The sequence below is a fragment of the Theobroma cacao genome, chromosome 4, assembly GCF_053813885.1.
Source record: "Theobroma cacao isolate CCN51 chromosome 4, ASM5381388v1, whole genome shotgun sequence".
Taxonomy (NCBI): Eukaryota; Viridiplantae; Streptophyta; class Magnoliopsida; order Malvales; family Malvaceae; genus Theobroma; species Theobroma cacao.
Window position 1 is genome coordinate 2,257,137 of NC_142642.1, and position 12,568 is coordinate 2,269,704.

Consider the following 12,568-nt stretch of genomic DNA (forward strand, 5'->3'; position numbering starts at 1 on the left):
GTGCTTCCACATTAGCAGTACAAATCACATTAAGAGCTGCTTGATGTGGACATTCAAATACTCGATAAGGTTCATTACAAAGAAAACGAGATATTAAGGCTCGAGTTCGAAGCCTCATGGCTTAGTTGTTCTTGGTTGTAGTATGTCCCGAGTTGGTGGTCTCTTTCTTCTTCCCCCACTCAAAAATTTGCTAACTCTTGAGAATTTTGCCCCATTATTGGAGCTCAAACTATTAGTTCTTGATAAAGAGTTCTTCTGTTTATGTGAGTTATCATTGTAATCAGTAAAACGTTCAATAGTCACCATTGCTGAAGTCAAATCTTGTACCTTCTATCGCTGTAACTCTATCCCAGCCCATGACTTTAGACCTTTGAGAAAATAGAACAATTTATCTTTCTCAGTCATGTCCCTACTATTTACCATTAGGGTAGAGAAATTTCTCACAAATTCTCGAACTAACCCGATTTGCGTCAGCTCTTGCAACTTCTACCGAGCCATGTACTCTACGTTCTCCAAGAAAAACTAGTTCTTCAGTTCTTGCTTCAAGTCTGCCCACATCTATATGTGACACTCACGATCGACAAATTTGAAATGCCACCATAATTTTGCATCCCCTGTAAAATGCATTACGGTCATCGCCACCTTGTCTTCCTCCGACTCCATATGCACAACTCGGAAGTACTGCTCAATATCAAAGAGGAAGTTCTCCAACTCCTTTGTATCTCTAGCCCTTTCGTATCGCTTGGGCTCTAACATTTTAGCCTTTTTCCCTCGTTCTCCTGGATTTGCATTGCCATTACCCACAACAATAATAAAGAGATTTACGTGAGCTTTTAATTCTCCAAACTCGCCTTGGAGAGTGCTCAACATATCCCTAGTCTCATCACTTAGGGTATTTATCATTTCGGACAATTCTACTAAATTGTCTTAATTTCATCTATTTGTTTTCACGAGATCATCTTAGCTTTTATTACGACCATGGCGGCCTCTAACTCATCAATTCTCTGATGGTCCTCTAGTGCACTCCGCGTGCTCACCATGTTTGCTCTTTCACTTAGCACATCTCGTCCGCGCTTTGATACTAAGTGTCACAAACTACACTTCTTCGCTTAAATATGCAATAGTCCGTGTGGCGCTCGAACAAACGTTTTCATACAACCCAACCAATAACTCATTTAAATCTAAACAAACATCTATAATAGCCACAAATTAGATTAAGGCAACTTAACATTAAAATCATAAGGCATTACGATTGCCATGTACGCAGCCACTAAAGCCACATAAAGAAAAATATTTTATTAATATCGAAATAAGTACAAAGGGATTAGAACACACCATCATCGGGCCATAAGGGTAGCCCTAGAGGACTCACTATAAACATATCTTTCCGAATGAAGAAACCAAATAATCTACCAACTGCTTACCCCTTATAAAGAGTTTACAAGGATTTACAAGTATTTCACCAAAAGGCATTCCAATTTGTGAGATGAGGACATTCCTTTCTAGATTTAATAAGTATTTTTAGAATTGTCACCAAGTGCCATTACAATGTTTGAAATAGAGACATGTCCCTTGTGGATACAAAAAACTTAATCTCCTATGTAATTCTACCATATCATAACCCTATATAAGGTTGGCTCATGACACCCAAGCTTGTCACTACACTGCACACCATTCACCAACCTAGCTATGGCAATCTTCTCCTATCGAAGAAGAGAACCGCCCTGAAGAATTAGTGAGACCTTTGAATTTGAGAGGAGCTTCTCTCTCCATTACAACGCAACTTACATTTTGACCCACACATGAACCAAGTTTAATAGTTTCAAGGTAAAGGAACTTAAAAGGAGAAGATCATAATAAGAAATAAAAAACACCAAACAAAAGGATTAGTGTCTGCCATGTCTCTTACAAGTAAGAAAATATAAAAAAAATGCACTTGAGCTTAGGCTATTATAAGTACCAAAATAATGATAATAATATACAAAAAGAACGGTTCCTTTGATCCAATTGAGGTCAAATATAAGATCCACATATAGGAGCTGAATGAAGGTTTTCTTAACTCTAAATCTTTTTCTTTTTCCTTTTTTTTTGGTTGAAGTCAAGAAACAATTTGAATAGTGACCAAAATTTCCAATGCAGAAGTTTCCAAGGATGGAAAATATGAATTCCTGGACATTGGGTTGGGGACAACAAGTTGGCACTCTTCAATTCTAGCAAAATCTAAAAAACCGGTTGAATGAATGGGTCAAAGTGAAACTGACTCCAATTCGAGTTCCAAAAAGATTGACCATTTTTTGTTATTTTCAACATTACTAAAAATGTAGAGATGCACACACCTGCAAACAAAGTCACGTCCATAAATATTTTACAATTATTACAACTCAATGAGACAAAGCTCGTTTTCACCATGTCTCTTGCAAGCTAGAAAATCAAAGAATATGGACTTTTGCTCATGCTATTCACAGGATAAAAAAGAAGAAAAGGAACGAAAACAGTTGCTTTGAGGTATAAAGTAAAAAAAAAAAAAAAACCGTTATGCTGAACCATTTGAGGAAGCCATATGTTTCTGAGTTCAATTGTCTTATGTACATGTTTAAGATATTCTGAAAGTCGTGACTATGGCTTCCTAGCAGGCAAAGTATGGATTCGTGGAGTATGGATAAAGGTAAAGAACAACCCTTACCCAACCCATAGCGGCAACTGGAAATTTTCAACCTATTCATATTGTGGAAAACGGAAAAATTTTCACACTTTTTCATATTTGTGGAAATTTATTAATCAAACTGTACTCCTGGAGTGCCCAAAGATCTTGCATCCTGCTAAAGAGTTGAACACAACTCAAAAGAGTCAGTTTCAAGTAAACTAAGTGGTTAAGTAATGCATGGATCTAATAATATTTATCTCATATATTTATTACTCAATTTATATCAATATATAACTTTATTATAACGATAGATAATTTTGTATTTTTTATCAAGAAAGATTGTACATTTACAGACTCAAAAATCTTAGATATATAACAAATTTATATTTGATACACCATCAGTATATAATACTTATATATTATTATTTAATCAAATATTGTCATATCATTAATAAATAAATTTAAAAATTGAAAACTCTCAAAAAATAAATATTCATAATTTTTAAAATATTTATTTTGAACGATTTTTTAACTTTTATCTTTACATGTTTAAGAAACGGTACTCTCTGATTAAGTGATAATGTATAAATAATATAAATTGACTACGTATCAAATGTAAATCCATATAAAATTGCACAAAATTATAGTTGCTTCTCATGACAAAAAATATTGAAAAAAAACATAATAAGACATAATTAGTATTAGTAATTATGTCATTATATTGTTCATGGGTCAAGCAGCTTGTCTAGACCCCAACGTCGAGCCCGTAAACTTTGAAATGGATTAACCAGCCTGATCCGGCCCATCTAAAAAGGAAATGGATAACAGATGGATCCGGATCGGGTTAAAAAGCACAACCGACCCGGTGAATCAATTAGATATTTATCGGTGTAATGCCAGTGTTATCCATTCCCGCCAAGGAGAGTTAAAGAAATCTCAACACCGGCCACCGCACGCCGCACAGATGTCCCTGTACACCCTCCCTTTCCGCCCACCTTGCCCAATCATTACCTGCCGCGTGTCTTCATCCCCAGCCGTCACTCTCCCTTCACCTCCTCCCTCTATCCTCCCTCCTACCGCTACCGCTACCGCAACCGCAGCCGCAGCCGCCCTTCCCTCGCCAACATGCGCATTGCAATGCCCTCACTTCGAAACGTACGCATGATTTCACTCAAATTTTAGTTGCAATGACTTAAGTTTTTTTTAAGAAAAAAAATGTAATTTTCAGGTGCTCTGGATGCACGCACGAGTTCAATCTACACCGTCCGATCATCGTGGAGGAAGCAACTGATTTCTTCAAGAGTCTTGGAGTTTCAGATTTTACTTTCGATAGCTGTAGATTGGTATTATTACCACGAGTACATATTCATTTCCCACTTAAAAATTTTCCTCTCACTTTTCCCTTAAAATCGATAACTTTTTGGGGAGGGTTTTGATTCTGTGCTTCGCTTTCCAGTGGGGATGGAGGTGTCGAGCAAAGCTAGCCGTTCGTGGATCATCGGAGAACCCTCTGATTGGACTCTACCAGGAGGGTACTCATAACGTTGTGGATATTCCTCAATGCAAAGGTCTGAAAAATCGAAAATTTTAATTAATATTTTTCAATTACCTTTGTTATTTTTTGCTAATCAATGTTTTACGTTCTTAATCTTGATTTGTTTAATGTTAATCTTGCTGCTCCAGCTCATCACCCCAATATTAATGCCGCTGTTGAGCTACTAAGACAAGGTGGAATCTTTTCTTCTTTCTTTTCTTCCTTTCTTTTCTCTTTTAAATTTTCTTTTTTGATTAAATATACAATTTTCTTTTAACTTAAACTTTTATGTTTTTGTATTTAGGTATTAGAGAATTAAATATTGAGCCATACGATGAGGATCAAGGGACAGGGGATTTGCGATACCTTCAGGTGATTTATTCAGATGATTTTAAGTGCATAAATCAACAAGAAAGGCGATATGTTTATGTATATGTATATGAAGATTTTGATAAATGTTTGTTGTCTGCAGATGGCAGTGACAACATACAATACATCACTTCCAGCTGCGGAAAGATATAGAAATGGTAATTTTAAACAATTATATGTATATTTGGAAAATATCTCTGTTTTTCTTAATAACTCAAGACAAATGAGAGTAAAGGTCGTTATAATTTGATTCCAGGTAGAGTACAGGTATCTCTAGTTTGGAATTCAAGAAATGAGAAATCCTCGAATTCTGACAAATTAAATGCCCTGGCCAATGTGAGCTCAACTTCCTAACTTTTATACCCTCTTGTTGCCTTGTCTTACCTTTTGTCGTTTGATGTATAGTTTTGCCTAATGGTGTACAGTTTTTGTGGAGAAATGGTGGGCCAAGGAGTAATCTCCATTTGATTCACTCTGTATGGGCTAATTTTCAGACATCTACTAACAATGTGAGTTGGTAGTTTATCTTTTGAAATATATAATGAATAGCTCATGTCTGCTGTGGCTTGTTGAGAGGAAAAAGTTGTTATTAATGCAATTGTGATTCTTGGATATTTCCTTTAAATTAATCTCATTGTTTGAGCTGGCAAACTGGAAGAGCTTAGAAGCGGTAAAAGTCTATTTTAAGAAACCGTTGAGAAGAAACTGAAATGGACTCATTGATCTTTTATAACAAGTAATTTGAAGTGGAAGTGAAATTTTGCCAGTTGCATGAATTGCTAATTGTTCTGGTATGTTCATTGTCATTTGCTATGCTGCTAGCCATTGTTGATTGTTCCTTTTCTTTTTTCCCCTTTTTAAATGCTTTGAACACTAGGAACTTATAATGTTTACTGATGATGCAGATAATTTTTGGGAATAGGTGGAGACATCTGTTAGGGGAAAGAGATTTCTGGGAACATGTTGGAGGAATTGATATATCCTTGGATCCCTCCAGTTTTGGCCAAGCAAACACACGGGTGAGCAAAGCTGCTAATTAAATAGGTCATGTTTGAGTGGGAATACTTACATGCTATCAAATATACAATCAACTAAGAAAAAAAATGAATAGTATGCAGCAAACTAGAGCTAAGCATTGCAAAATATTATTCACACAGGCAAACTGACGGTCTGCAGAGTCAGGGCTCGGAGGTGCCATTTTTGAAAGCTATAGCCGTCATAGTGAATTTTGTTTCTGATATAGGTGCTTGTGCCTTTTCTTGGTCCATTTTGTGATTACTGCATGATGCAGGACACATTTATATCCTTTTTTCCATTTTTATTCTCTGCCTGGAACTGTAGATCAGCATATGATGCATAATACAACTTAAGTACCTGCAGGAAATGCAAAGCTTTATCTTATATTGCTTGTTTGAAATCCAGCTTAGTATACTTTGCCTTATTGTTTCTTTTTCAGGCTTTTGATAACTTGCTTCAGAAATTACACAAGCATGTGCCTTATGGAGCATCTGTGGCTGATTTGTATGCAGGAGCTGGTGTAATTGGATTATCCTTAGCTGCCAATAAAAAATGCAGGCAGGAAGCAGGATGGTCCTAAACGCTTCAGATTTCTCTCTGATTCTTGCTTTAATGGGAATAAACTTTTTTTCTCATTTTATTTCTAATGTTTACCAGGTCTGTCAAATGCATCGAGATTAACAAAGAGTCTAAGCCATCATTTGAGAAGACGATTGACCGCTTACCAAACTCTATAGAGGGCAGCATTAGCTGGCATAACACTGACACTTCCATTGTTAGTATCAAGTTCATGCAAATTTATGGTCTTGCATATCATTTGGGATTCACACACAATTCACTCTACTTAGAATGATGTTTTTGCTGTGCCTTGAGCTTCCATCAAAGTTTGGCCTGTACTATTGATGTTAAGTAATTCAGAACTAACTGTATGATGGATTCCCTTATTTTGCAGGATCCTCTTTCTTGGCTTGTTGGATCCGATGTAATTGTTGTTGATCCTCCTAGGAAGGGACTGGATGCCTCTTTGATTGATGCTTTACGAACTATATCTTCACATAAAGTTAAACCATCATTGAAAAGGTAGGATGATTCTGTATCTTTGAAGCCATCTGGACAGGGGTATGATTGGAGTTCCTATAAACACTATTCAATTGTTATTTGGTATTTGCAGCACTTAAATTTCAAATATTTAACTTCTATATCTGAACTCCAGTTCATCTTCAAATATAAAAGAAGAAAAGAGACCATGGATTTTACGTGAAAAAGAACGTGCAAAAGAAGCTTCAATTCAAGTTGGAAGAGAAACAACTTCGGAAGATCCTCAATCTCTTCCACAAACTCTCATTTATATAAGCTGCGGGTGGGAAAGCTTCAAAAAGGTGCTTTTGGTTGGAAGATTGTGTACTGTTGCTAACTTTGCAGAGTTTTTACAAACTAATTGGATTGTGATGTGACAGGATTGCAAGGCCTTGTTGACCAGTAAGAGTTGGCATTTGGAAAAGGCCCATGGTTTTAATTTCTTTCCTGGCACTCAGAGGTATTGCTCCTTCAAATTTGTGTTTTATTGCATAAATAAAAGTGAACATAATGAACATGTATTTTGTCTGTCACGTGATTTGTAAAGTTAACCCTTTCTTCTCCTTCCCGTGATTTATCCATTGGGAGTAATGTTGGGATATTTCTTGCAGCATTGAGGTTTTGGCAGTGTTCAAAAGGAGCCTTAAGAAAAAGAAAACAGGGAAGAAAAAGAAGAAACAGTTGTGAGGAACAGAGTACCATTGATTTTGCATTAAGTTTTTGAATCTCTTTTCAGCTTCTTCTTTAAGAAAATGGTCAGATCATAGTCATAGGTAAGATAGGCGATTCATCGGTGTGTGGTTGTGAAAGATGCACCAGCTTTTGAGTGGCCTTCGTTGTCAAATGGTCTCAGGTTTGGCATGTTAAGAAGACTCAGAACTCGAGTACATATGTTGCATATAAGAGGACAGCAGGATGTAAATAGAAAAAAAAATGTTTACCATTCATTCCTCTGTGCTGAACTAAATGGAAATTTTTTCATTATTGACTGAAATTTTATGAAAAAGAATAGGCGCAACTGATCAAAGTTGTACATGGTTGTTGATTCTCTTCTATCTACTCTCGGATCGGTGAAAAAACTGCAAAACTGATCGGAAAAGGTTACTTAGAAAAACAATAACAAATAGAGATGTGTGGTTCAAACAAATCTGCTATTATACTTTTTTTATTATTACGAGACATCAACAATCCTTTTCTTCCCCTTTGCATCTTGCCAGATGAGGGAAGGCAGTCAAAATGTTGTATGCCCGTAAGTCCTGCCGGGTTAAGATCCCAACTACAGGAGTCACCTGCAGGTGACGCATGGCTCAGATTAGCAATTTGGTAGGAAAAAAACTTCATTAGCTATAAAAAAATAGAAGAATTAAGTGTTGGGTTGGTAAACTCACCCCTGCCCCTTGATACTTTGGCACGATGAGCAAATGCCGCAGTCCAACTTGCCTGAATAGAACCATGGCTTTAGCCACTGACATGCTTTCCACCACCGTGTAAGGGGTTGTATTGGTGAGAGGATGTAAATCAGCATACATTTCCATTTCATCACGAGTCACAGCCACCTGCTCAATCTTCAGTTCCCTTTCGGCCAGATCAACCCAGTTGAATTTCTCCCTCACTTCCCATTCCTCTGTTCTCCTTTTCTCTGGCATGAACCATTTCTTCTTCAGGGCTTGGACAAGGTGTGCTCTGAGGATCAGTCCATGCAGTTCTGTTGCCCCAGTGGAAATGGTTCCCGGCACCAGCACACCTTGATCGACAATGGGGAATGCATTATGTGTAGTATTCTTCAATACATCCACGATACGCGACACCTTTTCCACCCCACAGAGAGTGACTACTGGTGGCTTGGCGTCAGCAAGGTCACCAACAGTGAGATTTCTCATCCAGGGCTCAGGATTTGCATCCAGGAAAGGGAGGCCTTTGAGTTCCAGTATAATCTCGTAGATGCTGGGGTTGAAGCTGTCTCCAACAGTTTTAGCAATCAGAAGGACTATCATTGTTATTGGCAGCAAAAGAAGGTTGTTTGTGAGTTCAAGGAATATCACACAAAGTGACACAGTCATCCTCATTGAGCCAGCCATGAGAGAGGCTGCACCGAGAACAGCATAAAGCCCCTGGTCTAAGTTTGTATATGATCCCATGACCATACCAAGAAGTCGACCATAACCTGAGCCCATGAGGATGATAGGGAGGAAGAGACCGGATGGCACGGCAATGCCAAAAGTAATCAGCCCTAAGATGCAATAAAGTACAAAAAAAAATAGAATGGAGGAAACTTGGAATTCAGAGGAAGTGTTGGAGGAGAAAATGTTTCGAACAGCATCATCATTAGTGGTAAGAAGGAGGGTAGCTAGATCATTATAGTAGCCATCTGGGCAGTTGAACTGCTTGAAGTTTCCAGACCGATCGTTCGTGGGACAAGTGTCCTGGAAAGAGGGATCACAAGGTCTGCATTGGGCTAGAAAAGGGAGACAATATTGGCACACTGAGGTAAAGAGAGAGACGGCTAGAGCTAGAAGTACTTTATGCATTTTCCCTTTCCTGCAACAGAACAAAAAAAATGTGATTATTAAACATTGATGATAAAATGTGATGTACGATAATTGAAGAGATAGTTGGATTCTGTGGCTTACTGGTTAATGAGATTGTAGAGTCTGAGGACCTTGTGGAGAACGTGATTATAGAGGCTTCCCAGAAGTCCACCAATGATTCCAATTATGATCACTGGGATTACATCCATGGGATGGTAACTGACAGTAACATCACTCACATCAAACATGATCAACCCTCCTGTTCCGAAAAGGCCACATTTCCCAGAATTGCAGATTTCAATGAATGCCCTCAGCACCACCACCACAACCGCTGTACTAAAGAAAGTTCTCCAGAGAAGGGAACTCCTCCACCACGTTGCAACCTCTTCAAGAGAGAACAGGACGCCTCCCACCGGGGCACGGAAAGCTGCACAAACGCCTGAGGAAGCACCACAGGTGATGATATCTCTGCGATCACGGTCATTGTTGAAGTAGCGAAGCCAACGCCACTTGAGACGGTGGTTGTCAGGCCCTCCCTGGGCTAGTAAAGAAGAAATGCAACTACCGATGTGCACCAAGGGCCCTTCTTTCCCCAGATCCAGGCCCGCAGAAACTGCTCCAATGCTGCCAACAATCTACAGTTATTGAAAATTTATCAGCATGCTTAGCTATAATAAACAAAATAAAGTGAGAGCTGTCTCGTACTTTATGCAACAGTTTCTTTGGTTATGTTCCTGTGTCAACCGTGCATGACTTTACACTTAGGACTAGATCATTACCCAATTCCAGATCTGATCGAACTTTCATCGTCCATATTTGGCTGAAACCTTAAATTATAAGTCAGATATGAGATCGAGTGTTCATTTTCAGATAATGATCAAGTCACTTTCAAAACGTACATCAAAGTCAATCCTCTGAACTATGCACCCTGGTGCCAATCATAACCAAATTTCTTGTCTGATTTATTCTACTTCCTAAGAGTAAATTCTTGTATGATTTGAACCATTATTGGAACTGTTTGTTTACAAGGCATTCTGATTGAAAGCTAATTAACCAACCTTGACAATCAATGTTGTGGCACCAAACATGTTAGGAGTATCAACTCCGTTGAGATAAGCCTTGATTTCCGGAATACCAGGACCAGCTGCAGTTGGCGCAAAACACACACACAGAAGTGCAGCAGCCAAGGTCAGGGAAAAATTGACACCGGTGAAAAAGACCAACCCAGATAAATACCTGCATCAAGTCACCTAGTCATATCAAAATCAAATTCAGATTCTCTTGGATATAAGCAAAAGTTTGGTATTTGATCATGGAAACTGAAAACAATGATCAGAAATGCTAGGAACGACATCTATACCTTCCCTCCTCGATGAATCCAACAATAGCAAGAAGCTTGTAGCCAGCAATGTTCTCAATTGCAAGATTGATAAGAGTGGCAATCAATCCTGTTAGCAATCCAACAAGGAAAGCCAGAGTCCATTTCAAGAATATGTACTGCAAAACCTGTACTTTGGATCTGCTTCTCCAATCATGTTTGAAAATATCATTCTCATTGATCCTGCATCACAGCTACTACTGATCAGTTCTCAATAAATGTTACTCAAACAAAGATCAAACAAGAAAGAAAGAGAACTGAATCAGAATTCAAAATATATATTTATGTAAACAGCTTTATTACTCATAGTCCAAGCTCTCTATATGGGAGACCTTGGCTCCAACCAAGGCTAGTGGACTGGAAGATAGAGTTCTGTTTCTCTTGAGAAGTGGCTCACCCAGAGAATTGCTCTCAGGGTCTCTTTCTTCTTCATCAGCTTCAGCTTCCAAGTTATGGGGAGTTTCTGGTTTTGCCAACTGAGTTGAATCCTCCTCCATTGTAAAAACAGAAGCTTTACAAAGACAAAAGAATTAATGGAGATGCTGCTGGTCTTTTTCTTTTCTAGTAGGCTTTTAGATGGCCATGGATTGAATAGCCTCTTTATATCTCTTGGGATTTTTGAAAACTTGGAAAATGCCTGTCATCATGCACCTTATACTTCTCTGTTCCTTTGTCTTATCAAAAAATAATTTATGTAAATTCGTACACACTTTTTGTTGCTTAATAGCAAAATTTTGGGTAAGATCTAGAAGAGTCAAGTTTCATATTTTTTCTTTTGTTACATGTTTGTCACATGGCTCTTTGTTTTCTTCCCCTTTTCCTCTCAAATGTTAGAATAAATCATGCAAATCATTAAACTTATTGTTAGGTGAACTAATTAATACATTTTATCTTAATTCTTGTTATATTTGGGAGTAATTGTCAAAGGTAAAAAAAAAAAAAACACTTGTTGTTTACAACAAAGCTTTGGGGGGAAAAGGAAAGGAAGTATTTTTGTATAGCATGTGGTCCAAGAAAAGGTGAGTGATAATTATCCTTGGACTTATGGCCATAAATGATTAAGCCACTCTCCAAGGATGCCTCAAAGCCTGAGAATTTTATCAAGAGGAAAGAAACAAGGATAAGGGGTGTAGATCAAGTTATAAACCTTTCATTTTCATTCATCTTAATTTATCCACCCAATGGAAACTTGATTTATAATCTTAGATGACATAATTCTCAAATGGGTTGTTTTTTAAATTTTAAATTCAGATTAAAATAAAGATTTATATATGATGCAATCTTAATATGTTACTTCAATAAAGAAATAATAATATTTAATTAAATGATAGTGTATAAATATTATATACAGAATGTACATCAAATATAAATTTTTAAAAATTACAATATGGTACCTTTGAAAGATTTGCAATTATTTGAGAGAATTCTGGGTCCATCATGATTTGCATATGATATGATAGCTACTTATTTCATTTTATTTGTGCAACTTTGAGTGTAAGCAAATGGCAAACTAAATTTTGAATTTCTCCTTTATTTTAATAGTTTATGAAAATTTTGCATAATAAAAAATACATTTTTTGGTCAAAAGAAATCTACGCTGCGCACCCCACGCAAATCACTCCTAAGATCACCCGGTGTCGGCATGGTTGATGAAAATGGGGCCCGCAAGTAGGCCCCATTTTTATACATTTTGGGGCCACCAATGATCCTGTCACTCTCTCTAAATTCAATTATGTATCACTCATGGCACGCACAAAAATAAAGTAAAATTCACTTTTATTTCTTGTGATTTTAATATTTTTTGCTTGGTATTCAGTTTTTTTTGTTAATTAATACCTTATAAGTATTTTTTTTCCTGATTAGCATCATGGAGATAATTTATGTCCCTATAGAGTTAAACTATTATTTTTTTCTGAAAATTAAATTATTAATTTTGATCAATAAAATTATAAAAATACTTTTTAATATAAACAAAATAGGTTAATTTAAATTAAACGGATTTTGATAATTTTATTATCCAA

At 37.1% G+C, this 12,568-nt stretch overlaps 2 protein-coding genes across 3 annotated transcripts; one reads left to right on the top strand and one right to left on the bottom strand.

Annotated features, from left to right (window-relative positions):
* The first annotated feature begins 3,566 nt into the window (after positions 1 to 3,566).
* LOC18600994 (S-adenosyl-L-methionine-dependent methyltransferases superfamily protein) lies at positions 3,567 to 7,668 on the top strand. The gene is made up of 15 exons (XM_007031784.3): positions 3,567 to 3,799; positions 3,873 to 3,987; positions 4,101 to 4,212; positions 4,328 to 4,372; positions 4,483 to 4,550; positions 4,651 to 4,705; positions 4,804 to 4,883; positions 4,973 to 5,056; positions 5,453 to 5,566; positions 6,004 to 6,122; positions 6,222 to 6,339; positions 6,517 to 6,644; positions 6,778 to 6,943; positions 7,022 to 7,101; positions 7,253 to 7,668. Exons 1-15 carry the CDS (start codon positions 3,609 to 3,611, stop codon positions 7,326 to 7,328), a joined length of 1,551 nt encoding a protein of 516 aa, XP_007031846.2. The 5' UTR covers positions 3,567 to 3,608; the 3' UTR covers positions 7,329 to 7,668.
* CLC-B (chloride channel B) lies at positions 7,560 to 11,238 on the bottom strand. 2 transcript variants are annotated; one of them, XM_007031788.3, is made up of 6 exons: positions 10,851 to 11,238; positions 10,530 to 10,730; positions 10,228 to 10,405; positions 9,272 to 9,804; positions 8,030 to 9,179; positions 7,560 to 7,728 (listed from the first exon to the last, which is right to left on the bottom strand). In XM_007031788.3, the coding sequence occupies exons 1-6, from the start codon at positions 11,042 to 11,044 to the stop codon at positions 7,579 to 7,581; spliced, it is 2,406 nt and encodes an 801-aa protein (XP_007031850.2). In that variant the 5' UTR covers positions 11,045 to 11,238; the 3' UTR covers positions 7,560 to 7,578. The 2 variants fall into 2 exon arrangements, with proteins under 2 accessions (XP_007031850.2, XP_007031847.2); XM_007031785.3 differs by having other exon boundaries at positions 7,600 to 7,930; positions 10,851 to 11,236.
* Positions 11,239 to 12,568: the final 1,330 nt, after the last annotated feature.